The sequence below is a fragment of the Amyelois transitella genome, chromosome 27 (assembly GCF_032362555.1).
Source record: "Amyelois transitella isolate CPQ chromosome 27, ilAmyTran1.1, whole genome shotgun sequence".
NCBI lineage: Eukaryota > Metazoa > Arthropoda > Insecta > Lepidoptera > Pyralidae > Amyelois > Amyelois transitella.
Window position 1 is genome coordinate 1,875,590 of NC_083530.1, and position 21,740 is coordinate 1,897,329.

A 21,740-nucleotide genomic window follows, 5' to 3' on the forward strand; every position below is an offset into this window, starting at 1 on the left:
ATTGTATTTAACTTATGTCTTTTTATGTTAAATGCACAGTAATTTTAGTATTTAGCTACTTAGACATATGTATAACTTTATAGAAATCTCGTTCAAAATTCATACTATGATAGATAGATAGATAATTTATTTATTTGTTTTGCTACACACAATTAACAATGTACATATGGAATACAAATTAATAAGGGTGTGAGTTGCAGCAATACAAAAAGGTCATAACTCAACGAATTGATTGCTATAGAGCAATCTCTCTTTCTCTCAATCTATCTTCTATACTTAAACTACAGTGAGATGCAGTCTAATCGAATCTTTACAGTAATATATAATTCATAAAGAGAATTCGTGATTTACATGTGCACAACTTGAAAACATGACGATTCGTGTGTTGACCTCTTGAAGAGAAACCACATACATACATACGAACGAATCGTAAAACCCATAATCAAGGAATCGCGTAAAAACACCGCCTTATACATACGAAAACAGCACTTCCTACGAAAAACAACGCCCTTACCCTTTTCCTAGCCATATGTAACGCGCGACAACATAATTTTATAATTTTGTAAACACTATAACGACGGACCACACGTCCGTGCGGTTTGCGGGTGAACGCGACACTAAACTGAATTCAAGGGGGTAGTTCCCACCCGCCCTATATTCCGCCATCTTGATTCAACAAAGTCTTAACAACTTGTGTATAAGCCGAATAAATTTGTGTTTACTCAAGCGCGAGTTTAAAGTTGATTCTCGTTTGTAGAGTCATCTTTTGGTAGGCGCATTAGTAATATTTATTGCATTTTCCTAGCTATTTGTTGCGTCACTTGGTGGTTGATATTTTTCGTAATACCTAAAGCCTAAGAATAAGAAATATGGTAAAGTTGTAGGAAGAGAATTATGAAAAAATTGTTACTATTATAAGTAAGTGTTAAAAATAATAACCTACAATTTGGTCTACGATGCGACAAAGGTTCTCGTAAAAATAGGATACGTATAAAATGAAGTATGTGTTCTTTCCAAAGTTAAATCAATCTTATCATTAGAATTAAGATGTGATGAAACATAAAATACACATGATAAGTACAAAAGTACAAAGCATGCAAGTTTAAAATTTGACACAGGTATTATATTTTTATTTTTGCCTACTAACATACAAGTTATAAGTATACTAACATAATGAGTCTGGTTACTTGAATAAATAATTTTTCATTCATTCATTCATTATTATGTCATTACACTTAACATTTTTTCTTGTCAAACAAAATGATACACACTCCCTTTTGTATAAACAACAACACATACATACTTCGCCTAATGAAATAAACAACTACATATTAACAAACAGAAGTCACTACATGTTAAAACCTGACTTACATAATCCAGGAACATCGTCAAAACAAGCACCCCGGGCTCGTCTCCAGAGAGGTGATGATGGGGATGTAATCGGGACTACGATAGGAGAACGAAGAAGAGGTAAAGTCGACGTCAAACCAACACAGACATGATGTTACTACGGTAATTCGATTATAAATAAATATAATAAATATATACGGGACAAATTACACAGATTGAGTTAGCCTCGAAGTAAGTTCGAGACTTGTGTTACGAGATACTAACTCAACGATACTATATTTTATAATAAATACTTATATAGACAACATCCAAGACCCAGGCCAATCAGAGAAAGTTCGTTTCTCACCATGCCCTGGCCGGGATTCGAACCCGGGAACAACAGACAAGCGCACTACCGCTGCCAAATATAGGTACTTACAGTGCACTTAACCTCTACTCTGCATCTACATAAAACAAATGTGTTAATACAATACGTATTTAAGTATTTACAAACAAACGAGCTATATACACGCGCAAATTCTCAATAAACAATTCAAGGACCCTGTTACTTATACACACGTCGGATATCGGATATCCGACAATGTGCAGATGTAAACGTGGATTACACCACAGTATCTAGACGTACCTATATACGAGTACTTCTCCTGTAAACTTAGTATCATTTTATTTACAGTTGGTATAATTTGTATCTTCTTCTTCCTAATGCCGTGTGGTTCCCGGCATCAATACAAAAAAATGAATAGGACCACTCCATCTCTTTCCCATGGACGTCGTAAAAGGCGATTAAGGGATAGGCTTACAAACTTGGGATTATTTTTTTAGGCGATGGGCTAGCAACCTGTCACTATTTGAATCTGTATGTATGTATGTTCTTCCTCCTGGCTATAGTCCCGGTAGCATCCTCACCACTCTAGAGAGGAGCCCGGGGTATGCCCTTAACCATGGATCCTGAATTGGGTGAGTCAGGTTTTTACACGAAGCGACTCCCATCTGACCTCCGCAACCTTTGCAAGGGAACCTTGGCCGTATTGGATCGATCATGGCTACACATGCAGTTGCCTGAATGTGCAGGTTTCCTAAACAGCCGACCTTGCATGAAGACAGTTATGAATGTGGATGAAGCGAAAGAAGTATGCAGAGATCGTGGCAAGTGGAAAGATGTAGTCTTTGCCTACCCGTCCGGGCAAAAGACGTGATTTTATGTATGTATAAACGCAAGCACTTCACCACTCAACTTTCAAGTATTTGCTTAATTTAAGTTGCGACGTCGCAAAATCCTAGTAACAAGTTTCCCACCTGGATATTCTGCATTATCCAGCGCTTCAGAGAATATTGCCGGTTGGCAAAGTAAATATTCTTGAATGTTAGCGTTGGAACTTTGTCAGTTTTAAATTAAAAAGCTAAGGATGTTAATTATGTTAAAATCGCTTCTGTGAGCGGCTTGCTAGGAGAGATTTTTATAATTTACGATCATCTCTATAAACCAAGGTACCTATCTTGAACAAAAAGGGGACATTCTCGAAAAAGATTAAGTCCAGGGTATCCAAAAAATTGCACGAATGTGAATGATGAAGCGGAAAGTGGCAAGTGAACTGATGTGCCGTGTGGTTCCCGGCACCAATACAAAAAAGAATAGGACCACTCCATCTCTTTCCCATGGATGTCGTAAAAGGCGACTAAGGGATAGGCTTACAAACTTGGGATTCTTTTTTAGGCGATGGGCTAGCAACCTGTCACTAGTTGAATCTCAATTCTATCGTTAAGCCAAATAGCTGAACGTGGCCATTCAGTCTTTTCAAGACTGTTGGCTCTGTCTACCCCGCAAGGGATATAGACGTGACGGTATGTATGTATGTATGAACTGATGTAGTACGATGTAGTACTGCTCACCCCTCCAGAATTAAGGAAAGGCAAAACGAATAAGGGTCATATCTTTCAGTTCATATTTTTTTTTAAATCACCATGAAAGATGTCCAAGGGGAAGACTTGTAGGTATTCTACTTAACATTTGTTTTGATATTCTGTACCAATAAATTTTACAATCAACCTCAGTAAATACTTGACATTCCTGTCGAAATTTTAAAATCATTACCATACGATTGAATTTTTATGACGTCATAAACCTAAAGTGTTTATAGAGCACCCCTTGGAAACGCGGGGGAGTTAGATATAAAATATCTGTCTTATTGTTTGTTTGTTTTCAAACTGTGCAAGAGGGAGATAAGAGGATTATACATACATAATTACAAAGTTCTTTGATTATAAATAGAGAGAGTTTGTTCATCCACACAGAATAAGGAACAGCGTGATAAGAGAATGTTGTGATATGAAAGGAAATATAGTGATAGGAATAGAAGAGAAATCAACGGGATTATTTACATTAAATTAAGTACTCTATTTAATGTATAAATATAACTAATTAAATATGTAGTACCTACTGCACACAACCTTGGTCCACCTTCTTACATTATGTCAGTATCTTGTATATAGGTACATTTAAATCTCTGTTAGTGACGCCATGAAACCTTACAAGTGAAACGAAGCCGGTCTATGCTCGTGTGTTTGTGCGACGATGCACATTCTCACGTCTTAATCCATTACGGGGTTTACAGAGACACTCTCCTCAGAAAATCATTCGGCATTCTAAACCTCTTCGAAACTTTAAATGTAACCTAGATTGATGCAATGTGAAAATTTATTTATAATTTATAAAGGCGACTAAGGGGTAGGCTTATAAACTTGGGATTCTTCTTTTAGGCGATGGGCTAGCAACCTGTCGCTATTTGAACCTGAATACTATCATTAACCCAAATAGCTGAACGTGGCCTATCAGTCTTTTCAAGACTGTTGGCTCTGTCTACCCCGCAAGGGATATAGACGTGATTATATGTGATGTGATGTAGAAAATTTATAAACCCGTATTACGTATATAACGGGGTAAACAGAATCGATAGACAGACTTTAGGTCACATTAATTGGATGGCTTAATGATGGAATTGAGACTCGACTCAAAATTGTAATTTTTAAATAATTTCTGCAGATTGATATTTACAATCTGCAACACTGTGTACAACGTGGCATTAGTACATACATACATACATACATACATACATACATAAACTCACGCCTCTTTCCCGGAGGGGTAGGCAGAGACTACATCTTTCCACTTGCCACGATCTCTGCATACTTCCTTCGCTTAATCCACATTCATACCTACGAGTAACTCTCTTCATGCAAGCTCGGCGGTTTCGGGACTCCTGACCTGATCCTTTGCCAGGACGTCCTTAATAAGTGGCATTGGTAATTTATTATAAACAACATCAAATATAACTTTAGGACAATGATAAGTGAAAAAATAGGGTACCCACATATGAAAACAGGCCGTTACGAATAACTCTACTTTTTTCGAGCAAATTTCAAATTCAAATAAAGTACCTGTTTGCGGATTCCTAATTTCGTACGGACGTTGGAGTTATGCCAAGGCCGAGACAGAAAGACAGACACACTGAATAATAATTAGGTCTAACTTTGTTCATGTTAAGTTAAACAAAATAAAGCACACCCACTTTTTTAGATTGCGAAAAATTTTATTGGCAAAACAAAATTAGAGCAGCCCCGTAGCACGAGATTCGCGATAAAATATAGCTGTTTCGTTGTTAATTTTGACGTGAAAAGGGACAGCGATAGTTTTTCGCGCGATAGAAACGGCGTCGCGCGTGACACGCTTCGAGGGCAGGAGTCCTGTAACACATTTTACGAGATGCCAATTGCAAACTTTAAATTTCTACTCCAACACCAACCATCAACATTTAAACGGATCCTTGTTATGGAGACAGTCATAGTTGATTTTAAAAAAAAGATGTTACATAAATTAAGGCGAGGTACCCAGAAAAACCTCCTAATCGAATAAGGTGCGGTACACATTTAAAAAAAAATCATCTACTATAAACTTACCCATACAAATATCTCTATATTTTATCCTTTGCGAATGATATATTTGTATTACACTGGTTGCAATGCGGCTTACCTGAAATCAAAATATTTTTTATAAGTACACGTGTGATTAAATAAAAATTTCGTTCACATCAAATTAAAACTTAAAAGGTATTAAATTTGTATGTACATATGTAGTAAAGAACTTAGACCTAAATTGGTTATACAAAAGTAGTTAGTTTTTTTATGTAAAACAGCTTTGGTTAAATTTTTGCGTCAAATTTGACTTAAGCGGTAAAAATAAGTTGTCAATAGTATGAAATATTTAAACGACATGACACTAATTTTGCTTAGCCGGTTATTTAACAGCTTATAACGGCCTATAAATGTACCATCACTGTAAGTTGTAAGTAACGAGTACTGTGGGCTACCAAAAATAATATCATCTTCGTAGATGTAATCAAAATAGTATACTTGTATATGTGGCCCACTGCCGCTACGTTTGTTTTTTTTTTTCTACGCATACATAGACAATGACTCGTTTTTTATGAGAACATCTGCAAATAGCCGGATTATTAAATCTGTCTTCTTATGGTACGAACATGTGAGGATTTTCATATAAAGCTTAGTGCACATGGGTGACGAACAAGGGCACTGCTGAAATCGTGCCTTGCATGTTATCACTAAGCAAAGTTAATAGGTAAAATGTATTAAGTATAAATAACTTAACTATAAACTTTAATAAGAAATAGTTGTTTGACTACAGTTAAAATTTATATTATTTTAATTTTGATAATTGATTAATTCTCCCGCGTAAAAAGACACAACACGACAATTAAAGAATTTAGACTAATGTTATATATACATTTCCAGTTTCATTTTATGTGTTTTTTGATAAAATTATGTACGAATGAAATAACATGTATATTTTGGTCCTAAATAGATTAAAAGTAAAATAGAGTAAGATTAAAAGTAAAATAGAGTAGATATAATAAAATTTGGTAACTTTTTTTCAATTTTTGTACACTAAGCTTAAATACCGAAACGCGAATACGTAACAACTCGTGAGAAACATACAGATATACATTCTACACATATATATATTAGTACCTACATTATCTTTATTTCTACATTGTGACAGGGCGTGTCAAAGGATGCCCTCAAGGCTATTGTCATCCCTAATTCCGTGCGAAAGGGCTCAAATTTCTAAAACAGGAATTCAAAGCTGCCATTTGCGAAGTATTAACTTTGATAAGTGTGTGACATTTTCCTCACATATTATTCTTAAGTTATGCCTTAAGTCTGCTGCTTGTACAACAAATTCTGATAAAAGAAATTGTTATTTGTATTTATAGTCCACCCAACAGTAGTATTATGGATTTCCTGAATGTAATGGAGGAAGTTCTAATAGTAGCTACAAAAAGTAATAAGAAAGTAATTGTTTGCGGTGATTTTAACATTGACATATTAGTTAGCTCCACAGTGACAATACAGTTTCTTAACCTATTTAAATGTTTTAACTTAGATAATGCCTTCTTGGAACCAACCCGCTTCACTGCCACATCTGCTAAATGTATTGATAATGTTTTTAGTGAACAAAAACCAAATAATAAAAATGTATTTAGTAAATTACCCTCTGATCACTGCGGTCAATTAGTTACGTTTTCCACTACGCGTAGTACATGTGATGGATTAATTATGTGCAGACCTATCACAGCCCATAAAATCAATAAATTTACAAGTTCTTTAGAAAATAAAATTTGCGCAGTAACTTACACGGGCAGCGATCCTAATGGTCATTATAATAAGTTATTTACTACCATTTCAGACGCGTACTCTAAAACATTTATACTAAAGAAACGGAAATGCAATAATAACTTTAAATTCAATGAATGGGCTACTGTTGGCATCTACAAAAGTAGAAAGACTTTGTACGATTTATATGCCCAAAAACAGTATCGATTTGAAAGCGGCTTCGTAGACCATGTTAGGAATTATTCAAAAATTTTCAAAAAAGTATGTCTGCATGCAAAATCTTTGTTCATTAAAAACAAAATAAGTAATGCTCCTAACAAAACAAAGGAAACCTGGAGTGTTATAAACAAGGAAACTGGTAGAAGTAATTTTAAAGAAAATATTAATGAAATTAAATTTAATGATAGGAAAATTACCTCTACAACAGAAATAGTAAATTTATTTGAACATTTTTTTACAAATATACCGTTGGAATTAACTTCAAATATTGACTCATGCCCTAATGAAGCTGAAATACTACTTAAAAATAATGTCAGCATTTGCAGTTCCAAATTTAAATTCTTAAATATTGACCCTACTGACATTATTAATACCTTTAAAGAACTTAATCTGAAAAAGTCTGAGGATTATTGGGGTATGTCGGCTGTTGTGATATGTCATATTATAAATATTATAGCTGGGGACTTAGCATATATATTCAATAATTGTGTTGACCAAGGGATATTTCCAAATTTAATGAAGTATAGTAAACTAATTCCATTATTCAAGAAAGGTGAAAAATCAGATCCTGGTAATTATAGACCAATCTCAATTTTACCAATTTTGAGCAAGGTGTTCGAGAGAATCATGCTTAATCAAATGCAGCGTTACTTTAAGTCTAATAAATTATTTCATAGTCAGCAATACGGCTTTACTGAGGGGAAATGTACAACAGATGCAGGTGTGGCTCTTGTCACTCATATTCTCAATGCATGGGAAGACTCACAGGATGCCATCGGAGTGTTTTGCGATCTGACCAAAGCATTTGATTGCGTAGATCATAGAACTCTTCTGCTCAAGCTCGCTCATTACGGGTTCGATACTGCTGCCGTTGAACTAATTAAATCATATCTTAGTGATAGATTACAGACGGTAGATTTAAATAATACAAAATCGAAAGGAGCGACGGTAAAAATTGGGGTACCGCAAGGTTCCATTTTGGGACCTTTTCTCTTTCTGATATATATCAACGACCTGCCTTGCATGATTGAGAAACAGACTGGCATCGTGTTGTTTGCAGATGATACGTCACTAATTTTTAAAATGAACCGCCGTAGCGAAATCTGTGATGATGTGAATAGCACTTTAGCCGCCATCTCTAACTGGTTTACAATCAACAACTTATTGTTAAATGCAAATAAGACCCAATGCATTAAGTTTACACTTCCCAATGTGCGGCAGGCAAATGTGGATATTAGTATAAGTAGTAAAAGATTAGATTTTGTTGATAGTACTACTTTGTTAGGAATAACATTAGATTCAAATTTGAAATGGCATGCTCACATTTTAAAACTTTCTAAAAGGCTTAGTTCTGCAGCATACGCTATTCGTCGTATTAGGCATTTGACGGATGTGGCAACTGCTAAGCTAGTATATTTTAGTTATTTTCATAGTTTAATGTCATATGGTCTACTGCTTTGGGGATCAGCAGCAGACATACAAACTATTTTCATTTTACAAAAAAGGGCAATTCGATATATCTACGGTCTTAAACAAAGAGATTCCCTTAGAGATTTTTTCAAAAACCTAAATATTTTAACTTTGCCCTCCCAATACATATTCGATAACATCATGCATGTTAGGAAAAACTTAGACTCTTTCAAAAAAGTAGGTGAATGTACTAGTAGATCACTGCGGAACAATTACAAGTTGTCGATCCCAGCACATCGGCTGGCTAAGGTAGGGAAATAATTTCTGATTAATTGTATAAGATTTTATAATAAATTACCAAAAAGTGTTCTTGAAATGAATGATAGAAAATTCAAACAGTATATTAAAGTTGAGCTTTGTAGGAAAGCCTATTACAGCACGGATGATTATATTAATGATAAACATGTGTGGCCCGAGCTGGACATAATAGCCTCTTAATTCTTGTGTATTTTGACATGATCTTGACATAATTTGTACAGTATGTACATATTTTATTTTATATTTATTTTATTTGACGAAATATTCGTATTGACATAATCAGTTCTACATTCATACATGTTTTTTAATGTAGACAATGTGCATTCGTCCACGATTTTGATTTAAGAGATCTATATTTGTAAATTGACGTCCTATGAAAATGCTGCAGTGTAGTTTGTTCCGCCGCTTCTTCTACACATGCGCTTTGGAAGCGGTAGTAGTTATAATTAGATTTAAGTTATGTGACGTCAATAAGTGATACCTTGTATCCAATTTTGAAAATAAATCTATTCTATTCTATTCTATTCTATTCTATTCTATTCTATTCTATTCTATTCTATTCTATTCTATTCTATTCTATTCTATTCTATTCTATTCTATTCTATTCTATTCTATAGAAAATTGAGTTTATGCGCTCTTCATATTTGACTGACTTTTCAAGTGACTATGCCAAAAGCGGCCGTACTTATTTGCTTCAGAAATATAAATAAAACATTAGACAGAAGCTAGGCTTAACATGAGATTTTCGCGAAAACCCTCCAGAAAAATATATAATCGGGAAGGTCCATATATTGTTTCAATATTTATACAATAACAATATACATAATTTAATTATCATTCACAACACAAACGAAAATTGCTGAAATAATATCAACAAAACGCAGTCCGACAAAAAGATAACCACCAATGTGTCATTAAGTTTCTTTGAACCGTATCAGTTTATCAAGACTGCAATTCTTATCTGCTACAACATGGACATTCACAATACTATCTATATTTTTTACCTGTGACGAAGCCCTGGCCGAAATGGGCGAAGCCGGTGTCCTGGGCGAGGCCGCCTCATTTCTGTGCTCGGCCAACACACGATGCTCATGTTTCGTTCCAACTACTGAATTTTTAACTCTCTCCATACGAGCTTGAATTGCTTTCCTTGATATCACTTTCGTCTTCTCCTCCTTAGGTGCACCATCAGCTAATTTTCTAAGCATACGAGCTGTTGCTGCTACAGAATGCTGTTGTGTATCGGAATTGGTTCTGGCCAGTCTTGTGGCCGGTCTGGGTACCGGCGTGGCACCGCCGGTGCTACTTCTTGTAGTCTCATTTCTATTGAAAGGCACCACGTCATGCTCTGTATCAGAATCCGCTGGTAGGTACCCCCCACCGCCCACTGAGGATACTCCGGTACGCAACAAATTCTCATGTTCAGCGTACCGCACCCTTTCATCGACAGAAACGTTTCCATTCTGCGCTCTTTCCAACCCCCTCTCCATTTCACCAATCTGCCGTTCCAGTTTGAGTAACACCTCGTCTGACGGTGGAACCGGGGCTGTTTCATCTGGTGGGTCTGGAGTTTGAAACGACTTCAGATGTATCGGATGGGCTCTATTGATTTCTATGCGTTTTGGAGCTATGCCCGATGTTGTTACCTCATACTGCGTCCTTTGTGGAGTTCTTTCAAGCATCGCTAAAGACACTGGTGACGGAGGCGGCGCTCCGTTGGCGTTTTCAGGATACCTCACTGGTGACACTCTTGGAGCTCGAAAGCTCTTTCGCATAAAGTCTTCCCTTGTTAATTTCCTCTCCATTTTAATATTAATAATTCATCGTACGGGTCTGCAAAACGTTAACAAACACGTTTACCTCCACTATCAGAGTGATAAGTGGTGAAAACGTGACACGAACGAATCCTATATCAAGTCTACAAATAAACTTAGATATCGATACGATACGACCTTGCCCTGTTCAGGAAAACTAAGCGTTCATTATACATGACGTCAGAGACATCTAAAATTCAATACTGAGTTGACGCACATAGCCGAATGCGATACCAGTTTCTACAGCGATAGGGAATTGAAAAAAGATAATGGTTCAATTAATTTCGATTGCACGCGTGATATGATAGACAAATGAGCTGGATTGGACTTGAAAGATATAAATACTATCCCAAATCAAACCAAAAAATATCTACAACAGAAGCAACAAAAATACCTAACTGATGTATATTTATTATAATTTTCACTTGAAGATAATCTTTAAGTACCTACATATTGATATCTTAAGACTCAGCGAAGAACCTATACAAGCCAAAAATCAACATAGTAAACAAAAGAAAGAAGATGTAGTTACAGGAATAGAAAAGGGTATGTTGAGATGGTTCGGTCATGTGGAGAGGATGAATGAAAACAGGTTGACTAAGCAGATATACATGGAGGGTGTGGTGGGAAAGGTCGGAGTGGGAAGACCGTCAAAAGTATCCGAAACCGCCGAGCTTGCATGAAGAGAGTTATGAATGTGGATGAATCGAAGGAAATATGCAGAGATCGTGGCAAGTGGAAAGAGGTAGTCTCTGCCTACCCCTCCGGGAAAGAGGCGTGATTTTATGTATGTATGTAAACAAAAGAAAAATCTATCTACCAACATTCATCATTCAGTGATCACTGATCACATTACCTCACAAACTTGGAACGGTTCAAAAGATGTGTCTACCCAGAAAAGAATTCAATTCTAAAAACAAAAGCAGGGTTATACTTTTATTTTAAAACCCTAGATTGACTTTTAACATGAGGTCCAAGATGAAAATTTACGGAATCAAGAAAAACACATCATTGATTAGAAGTAAAAAAACACTATCATCATCAACAACAATAAACCAAAAGATTCTGGTTCAAAACAGTCGTCGAATCCGTCGGGGAGCGAGACGGCGGTATCTGAAAAGAGAGAGACAAACGATATTGTTAATCTAAGATGCCTGGAACCAATCACCGTATCCCATTGCACATAAAGCCGTCTCATCGCGCACAGGTATATCTGAAAGAGAAAGCGCCATCACCCAAAAACACTTGAACCAACAATGACAATAAGCGACACACAGATAGCATATCGATTGAAAACGATTCTCGGAATTGCTTTAATTATTGTGATGTTATCAATGAATCAATACGCCTGCTTGATATATCGTATTCCGCAAATCTCATAAAGTTTATGTTACATATAAAAAAAACGGTCATTAGAAGATTTGTAACTTTTTTAGCAATGAGAAGCATCACTGAAAAAAACAGTAACCTGCATTTAATAAGCTTTTCTTTATTTCATCCCTAACTACTTCATTTGATAATATTATAATTTCAAGGACGCAGAGACAGTAAATCTTGATATAAAACGAAAAATTCAAAGTTCAGTCTTTAAATTTTATATACTTATTACTAGGAACCATAATATAACTTATTTTTGTACGAGTATCTGAAGCGGCAATGATAACTTCACTGACAGCACTTTCTGTCAACGATACACAAAAATTTTCGTCCGTATCACTTATCCAGTCACACAACGCGTCAACATTACAACACAATGCACCAGATGGTGGTGTGATGACTCAATGTTTATCATCTGAACGCTTTCAATGCGGCAGATTAGTCAAGGATTTTTTTGTGTGTGTTATGTGAACACAATTCTGACATAGGGTAGGTGCGGTTTTACAACTTTTATAAAGTTACACCGAACAACCTGCGCAGGAGTAGAATTGTTGAATCTATCACAGCGCGCCATTTGTACCCGCGCACTGAAATTCCAGCTATTGTACTTTATTATGAGCGAGACAGCGCAGGAGACTGAATACAAAACTATTAATCAAACTAAAATTATGTAAGTGAAATGCAAAATGCAGTGTTTTCTTTCACTGATTTATATTTAAGGAAAAAATAATATAAAGTTTAATGAGTAGAGGTTGAATAATAACAAGAATGAATGAACAACACTTTATTGTTCCCTAAAAGAATATATCAAGGAGGAATAAAGAGTAGACATTTATCTTCTCTTATTCCTTCTGTTATACATTTTATGTATTAAATTTTTTCGATGAATATGCGATTTTATCAAGTAAGGTACCAACCGTAAAGTAAGATTTAGATTCTAATTCGATTCAAACTTGACCACTCGGTTCCGATGAATCGGCTAACGTAAACATAAACAAACAAACAATTGGCAAAGTGCTACTGGTTAAATATAACCAGAACGAAAATAAAAGTCTAATTTAAATTCACCATTACGCAGAGTCTATTTATAAAAAGTGTTTTGGTCCAGGAATATAGCGTAATTGCAACGATTACATCCAAACTGTACCTTAATGTTCATTGTACGACATTAGTTATATTTTCTTTGATCATAGGGATTTAATAAGCAGAATAGTTTGTTTGTTTGTTTGTTTGAACGCGCTAATCTCAGGAACTTCTGGTTCGAATTGAAAATTATTTTTTTGTGTTGAATAGACCATTGATCGAGGAAGCCTTAAGGCTAACATATAAGCAACTATTAGGAGCGCAGAAATAATGGAAAATGTAAAAAAAAAACCGGGTAAATTATTCATCCTTGAGGGCTTCAATGATACCCAAAATAACTATTCCACGCGGACGAAGTCGCGGGCACAGCTAGTAAATTATAAGCCTAGAATTACCGTAACACAATCTGATATGACGATAGCTATTAGAATATCTACCTTAACATATAAACATAGAATTCAATTTTGAATGTGTGTAAGCGCATGTCGACCACAGGCTTCCGCCAGCAGTGTAGTGTTTAGCAATACTTCGTGGTTTCCGTTTTTATTTTCAAGATCTGTGACTAAGATATTATTGACGTAAATAATGAGCAATGAAAGGCTAAAAATACCAATGCCACTTTTTGTTCTCACAAACGCAACTATTTCAAGAAACGTTATTCTAATTTGTTTCGTCTTTAGATAATGATAGTTTTGAAAAACGCTGTAGCTTTAAATTTATGCCTATATGCATTTTTTTTTTCAGAGACTGTCATCAGCAATTATTATACCGGCTTAGAAATTTCAAAAAATATAGGACTTAGTGCTTCAAAGCTTGCCATGACACTCGCTTTTTTAGTAAATATGGTAAAATCAGTGAGACAGAAGATATTCTATTGTTAGTTTAATGCCTTCGTACAATGTTCGTTCCCGTAATCCTCCGAAACGATTTGACCGATTCTCATGAAATTTTGTGAGCTTATTGAGTAGAATGTGAGAATCGGCCAACATCTATTTTTCATACCCCTTAGTGATAAGGCTTGTCCACCCTTAACATTTCTTTTTGAACTTGAAATTACTTAAAAATTATTTATATGGCAAAACAACGTTTGCCAGGACAGCTAGTATAAATATGAATAAATAAACCATGAATGTATCTAGTACAACACTCAACTATACAACCTCATTTGTATCACACCTACGATTCTACCATACAATTTGTACTAAACGCTTCGCATGTAATTCTAACCTCTGTAGTGACCACGCGTTCAACGTAAACCCACGCCCAAGGAACCATTTAAGTTGCTTTTTAATGGACGCCAATTTAGAGATCCGCAAGAGTAAAAACCTGTAAATGTGCGCAAAAAAATATCAAATCCTATTTTTGCTTTGAGCTGACAGCTTTAATTGTATTAAGTACTCATTGAAATTTATTTCATTGTCTTTTTATTATTATAATATATATTGAGCCTAATAGCTGAACGTGGCCTATCAGTCTTTTCAAGAATGTTGGCTCTGTCTACCCCGCAAGGGATATAGGCGTGATTATATGTATGTCTATTAACCACAGTCAACAACACATCAACCTACCCAAATCTACGGCACATTCCCATCTATTACTGTGACAGAAATCAATGCAGGTCAATTTGATATTCTGTTGGCTGCACGATAATGATTTATCATACAAACATTCACGATTTGGAAAAAAAAATCTTGTCATTGACTGCTAATAATAACTGACAGAAAACTTAACAAAAAAATATAATTCAAATACGGAACACTAATGAAACTGGCAGATATTTTCTCACCATTCACACTTTGCAAAAACCAGTTCGGTCTTCTTTTTTTTTATTTCCTTTTTTGAATGAAAATCGCTTCTCGGTCTGTTGGTTTATAACGAGCAAAGAGGCTTGAAACGACTTTTGAAGCGAATCGGCGTATTTCGCTTTGAACAGTAATTAAATGGAATTGCAAACGTAAAAAAGTATCTGGAAATATTTGTCGATCTTTGAAAGTGCTTAACAGTTATATATTGTTTTATAAGTACAAATTTACAATAAAAATAAATTCTTTAAGTTAAAGTAACCATGAACTTCAGAGAAACAGTACAGAATATACCAAAAGCATTTGAAACCATTTCGCTAAAACCATATAACATTACGTTTCTAAAAAAAAAGAAACAATTGAATACTGAAAATTCCACCATTCCACCATTCTGAAAATGGCGCTTAAATGTACAATGCTTATCCCAATATTCATATTTTAAAAACGTTGGACAAAAACAATTCCAAATTTGGCAACGTCGGGCCTTTTAGGCTTAAAAAGTGGATTAAACCGGTCCGAAGTGGCTAAATAGTCCAACGGACATGACTCATCGCCGTTCCAATTTGGAATCATTGATGGGACATCGAACATTGGTCACGTTTGGCAAATATTTGAGCCACAATATGAAATTTTACACCTGGCTATAACATGTTTGATAAATATCAATTTCGAACATAAATAGAAAGTAAAAGTTTTGACGTCTGCCGTGTAACATTTGACGAATGTTGAATTTAATCAGTTTTAAAGACAGTTTGATGGAAATTTGAGACGACGTTTCTACGGCTGTCGGCACGTCAACAAGAATTAAGAAAAATAAAGCTTTAGAAAGAGATAAGTCAGATAATAAACATCAATCTTATGTTATTTATAAATAATACAGGTAATGCGCACGTAACGAGTGCCTTTATTTTATCTCAGACGTTTCGAATCATGTTACCGATCCATGGTCACCGGGTAATTAATATTACCTGTATTATTTATAAATAGTATGTTCTATTTAATATATATTCAAACAAAACATACCAAATAGTTAAAGAAAAATATGAATTTGGTGTAGATACTAAAAAAACACACTCTATTTGACTACCTGATGTACATAAGCTTATAAAAACAACCAAGTAAGATGAGCCGTCTACATCAGCTAATGAAGGGTCCGGGTGACCGAAATGGAATTAACCGTTACATTGAAAAGGTAAAAGTGGGACTTTCAAAGAAGGAATACTCACTACTATAGTGGTTCCATTAAAACAAAAATCTTCAAAACTAGACCGTAAATGTGGAATAAAAATGAAAGATTTAACCAAGGCTGTGCAATATTCCTGGAATCCTGGACTGCGAAGGAAGAGAATCGTCACAATGACCGCACAGTCGACGTCACATCTGCGGTATAAACGACAAGATGAGGAAGACAATTTCGAGAGAAAGTTTTCGACGTAAATGTTTCCGACAGAAAACGCAGCAGCATTTTTTGTGGCATTTTATAAAAACAATCGGGAAGAGATTGTAGTTTAGGTCTAACCACAACCACAATAGCCTTGAATGACCACGTACTTGATTAGTAATTAAAAAATTTAAAAAAACTGTTAAGTGATAAAAATATAAACCTACAAATTCCATGATAATTGTCATATCCAAGATACGTATACAAAGCGTTTGGAATGGAGTAACTGGAAAAAGAATTGTCTGGTGCAAAAAAGTTTCTGCTATTCCGCCCAAGCTTATACCAAAGGCCACAAAGAGGCTGCGCCGGCGCAGCCGAAGCGTGACTCACGAGCATCGATCCGAGAGCCTGCATCCGTCTCGCTCTAAACGAGTATTTCGTATAGCTTGTTTGCTCTAGCTGCTCCGTTCGAGATTTGTGAGACGCTTAGAAAGAGGTAACTTATATTCAAAAGAAAATAATACAGCTATAACAAATACTGATCAGAACATAACATAAATGAATATTATTAATAATGAAACATTAATACCGGATCTATCTGTAACAATCATGGGGTTCATCAAGTTTAAAAGATAAGAAAATTTACATAACATTTGTTTTTCAATTTTATAAGTTCGACATCAATAGCTTAATAAGACTCTACATTTTATGAAGCTATCGACGATCGACGATATACTCGTATTACGTAGAATGACTGATTGCAATTATCGTCGAAGCAAAACACAGCAATGTCACGTAACAGCTATTATTTTCAATTTCCAACTCGGCTGTCGTGACTCACGTGACACTAGACAAAAAGTTCTCGGCGGAAGTGACACAAACAAACCGAATCCCCTCATTATACACATTTAGTACAAATCTAAGCGACTGACCTCATGCGCCCAATTATAATTTCTGTATATAATGGACGGTTCGACTATGAATGCATTTGTACTCGATCAAATTTGGTGGATCGTAATGGAACATGAGGTTTAATGACTTTTTTCAATGGAGATTTGATTGTAATTTCAACTGAAAAGTTATCTTAATTGATTAGAAAATACACATCTGGAGAATCTGATGAAGTTATTGTGGAAACTAAATATAATTTTATTTACACAACAAAATAAAAATTATTAACTATTCAGAACTAAACATATGTATATCAAATATGAAGCTATATAAATAATTATAAAGCTATTTCAGAATTCAAAATAAAAATATCCTCAAAAAACCATGTAGGTATTAACAGAAATATTTTTGAAACATTGATAAAAATAAATATTTTTTAAGAAACAAAAATACAGGCAACATTTTTACTTTATATCCTCCTGCTCTACACTACTTTAGATAAGACTCGATGACCCTGCTTACAAAGTAAAAGCTATCCATATATCTCACGAGCGAATGACTCATTGAATTTAAAATGCGGTCAACCCTTGTGTGTTTCACAATAAGAAGATTAAGGTTACAATTACCATTACTTTTACTGGTTTACACTGTCTACTGATTAATGACAGACATTTACATATACCACCCGTAAGTCAGGAGCGTTTAAATTAAAGCCAGTTAAAGTATTTAATTAGCAGACTTACTTATTTTATTTTTTATTGTAAATGCCACCTGAATTGTAGCCAAAGGTACCCATTACTCTTGCGGTATTACCCCGTTGAACAGCAATAGATATTCTTTGAGCCAGTTATACCACCTAGAGGGGTTGTCGAATCCAAAATCTCTTAAGCGACGGCCTATCTCAACAATATATCAATATTCAGAGCCAAAGTACCCATATTTATCTTCAAAATTCTGCGACGACATATTCCGAATCCAGAATTCAAAAGAATCAGCAGTTATATCAGAACAATATATAAAAAAGTATGATATGATTGTCAAAGAGATTATCTTGAATCAGATTACAAGGCATAACATCACTCATGTTTCTCTACAAAGGAAGCGTGCAGCAAAAAAGGTTTAAACGCCTGTCACGGTCACGATTCGTATTTTTTTGGCGATGATAAGAAAAATTTAATTTGCACACGATATACATTTGTCCAGTCTAACCAGTGCGAAGAACTAATGCTTTTTATGATCTTAAAAATCATTGTATTCATTAAGATGTCGCTTCTGTAGAATAAAATCTTAACATTTCGATAACTGTGGGCAAAATGTCTGGACAAGAAAATATCATCTAGTCCAAAACGCAAAAAAGTTGATAAAAGTATAAGTTGAGAAAAAGAGTTACACAGTACAGCTGATTTCTCCAAAACAAGAACTGAAAGAGTTTAACATTTATGTGAGACGGATATTGCCATCATTAAGTCATTATGATATATATCATTAAACATATTTAATATAAAATTATTTTAATATAGAGTTTTATCTTATCTTAGTTGCAAAGATTGTATCATTAGTGTTTTCGAATATATTTGATAAAGTGAAACATGTTGTAATTTCAAGAGTTTGTAAAAAAATATTAATTTTATGGTTACACTTCAATCCTTCAAGTAACCAACACGACACATTAAACATATTGAAAAAAGAAAATGATCTTTACCCCATAAAATTTGTATTTTTTGCGAAAATGATAAATGCCATAATCGTTTAACGCTCATCAAAACATGTTTTTCCAACATTTCCCCCAAGATACGAACTTTCAATTCTACTCGCTTCGTGAAACTGTCCAGTCATCGTGGGGGTGTGAATACTTAAATCGCCAATCACCACCATTCAAGTATTTATTCCATTTAACGTGATTCTATTTAATCTGATCACGAAGACGAATGATCTGGCGTTTTTCACCCTCACCCCAAAATGTAAGCGAAGAGATCATTCGTTACTTATTTTGGTAAAACGGTATGTTTTTCCGAAGAAGAAACCAATTTTTAAAGCTATAATACTTGAATTACCTAATACACTCACTACATTTAAATATGAGTGTGTATAATGAAAAACATACTCCAAAAATAGAAATTTTCGAAGTGAATCATAGTCATTGTGAAACATCCCATAAATTTAATGATAATGAACAAGAGGCGACAGTGTGATGAGAAATAAAAAAGAGTATTGTTACGTAATATTGTACACACATGTTTGACAGCGAAAGTGACACAGTGTGGTTTGTTGTTGACGATGGGGGAAATCTTCCTATTACATAGATCTGAGAAAACGATTGTTTATACAAAAAATTTTGTCTATAAAATTACTGATTCAAATAACAGGTTCTGTTTCGAACGAGATAATATATAAATGTGAGAGTGGAAACTAAACGTACTTTAAGCGATTGAGATTGTCTGATATCTAGGTCGTATCGTAGATATATCGTCTAGATGGTTATATTTTTTTTTCCTATATATATATATTTCCATACCCCGGGCCCTGTAGCATTAGGGTGGAGATTAAGAACAGGAACACGCAAAGATTATAGAGAATGGAAACAAAACAAAATATCATGAAAACCAAAAACAATCAAAACAAGAGAAAGTTTAGAAAAAGTAGACCTTAAAAACGCTGAAGTTGTGAAACTAAACGAGATTCTTTAAGTCGGGTTATTGAAATAATTGTGTGCAATTAAACTCCACAGAAGATTTTAATGGCGCTGGTAGCCTTGAACAGGTTTCTTAGAGACATAAAGAGACAGATATTGCCGTCAGTGGTATTATAAAAATGCCAGTTAATAGAATTATAGGTTACTTCCTGCAAAGATGGAAATCATAGGATAACATTAATGCCTATATCACGTCTTTACCATTACGGGGTAGATAGTCAAGAACCTCACCACCAAAGGACTAAGAGGCCAAGTACTGATGGATCGCTTAAGTAATTTAGACTCAGCTAGGAAACAACCCATCGCCTCAAAGAAGAATCCCAAGTTTACATAAGATGAAACAATTTAAATTGATATAACAAAATTCTGAAAAAAGCGAGTGAATACCCTAAACTTGACATTACTAATTATATCTTAGTGATTGAAATAGATTATAAATTTTATGTAATAAAAAGCCTTTAATACTACTATATTACCACGTTCACGTATAATACCGTACAAAACCAATGTATTTCAGTTTAACTTCATTCCTTTAAAAGCCTACAACTTAGCCGTGGGTGAGGTTGTACTTACGTGGGTGAAAATATAATAAATCCTTACGACTAAAATCTTAAAGTTCATAATCGTTTAACGAAATAAAATGTTGAGGATTAAATAAATTGAACTTTACAACAAAGTGATATAGGGTTGTAACTTCATTGTTCACACTCTAGAAACTCTTACATTTCCTACAGCGAATAGTTTTCTTGGAACGAAGTTACGAGTATTTAACCAAATAGATACTCAAATGGTTATTTTATAGTTTTGCACGCGGTGTCGGAGGTGTGGTTATTCATATTAAAGTTTGACAAAGACACATTATAATAACACTGGTCAACACTGGTTTTGCCACACGAACTTTGATAGCTAATTTTGTTTTATCAGTCTACCCTCATTATTAAATCACAGCTGTGATATGTCTATTAGCCTCATATTTGTTGTGATACGGTAATACTCATAACTAGTACTACGGCAGTAAATTAACAAAAACGCTTACAAGTAAATCCTTATAAAAATATTTGTTGTTGAATTTGAACCCTTTTTTGTGATTTATTAACCCTGTGAATATGTCGAGAAAGTGTAATAATGATCCTAACTCTTTTTGTTATGTCTGCGGAGAACTAACATTCAAAAAACAACGACGAAATTTTACGAATCTTGTGTTGGAGTGTTATCAACAATGTTTTGGTTTTTCTGTCGCCCATCAAGACAAATCCTGGGCCCCTCATGTCTGTTGCATAACGTGTGTGAAAAATTTAACTGACTGGAAGAAAGGTGCACGACCTATGCCGTTTGCTGTACCCATGATATGGACTGAACAGCGAGATCACGTTTCAGATTGCTATTTTTGTCTCACAGACATAAAAGGTATAAATTACAAGAAAAAAAACCACAGTTATTTACCCTAACTTATCTTCGGCTATAAGACCAGTCTCTCATTGTAAAAAATTGCCAGAACTAATACCAGTTGCAACTACTTCTGTTGAGAACAATTCACAACCGTCCACTTCAAGTGAATGTGTTGACGGGGATGATGACTTTGAGTTAAAAGGAATTGTAAACGAGCCACATTTGATAACTCAAGGAGACCTAAATGATTTGGTTCGGGATTTAAATTTGTCAAAAAAGCAGTCAGAACTATTAGGATCACGTCTAAAAGAATGGAATTTGCTACA

The 21,740-nt window shown here is 34.7% G+C and overlaps 2 protein-coding genes across 19 annotated transcripts in view; both read right to left on the reverse strand.

The window, feature by feature from the left end:
• Nucleotides 1-21,740, reverse strand: part of LOC106142136 (serine/threonine-protein kinase MARK2) — a 175,087-nt gene that overhangs the window by 57,430 nt on the left and 95,917 nt on the right. For 16 of the 18 annotated variants that reach the window (XM_060951954.1, XM_060951960.1, XM_060951955.1 and 13 more), the window contains exon 2: nt 9,990-10,818. The exons of 1 other annotated variant lie outside the window; for it this stretch is intronic. In XM_060951954.1, coding sequence (XP_060807937.1) covers nt 9,990-10,790 — 801 coding nt within the window. In that variant the 5' untranslated portion in view covers nt 10,791-10,818. Of the gene's footprint in view, nt 1-9,989; nt 10,828-21,740 lie in introns of all 18 variants that reach the window. One more of the 18 variants, XM_060951951.1, reaches the window with a different exon arrangement.
• The window catches only part of LOC132903512 (uncharacterized), a 31,546-nt gene continuing 20,644 nt past the window's right edge, over nt 10,839-21,740 (reverse strand). The window contains exon 2 of the mRNA XM_060951967.1: nt 10,839-11,912. Coding sequence (XP_060807950.1) covers nt 11,841-11,912 — 72 coding nt within the window. The 3' untranslated portion in view covers nt 10,839-11,840. The remainder of the gene's footprint in view (nt 11,913-21,740) is intronic.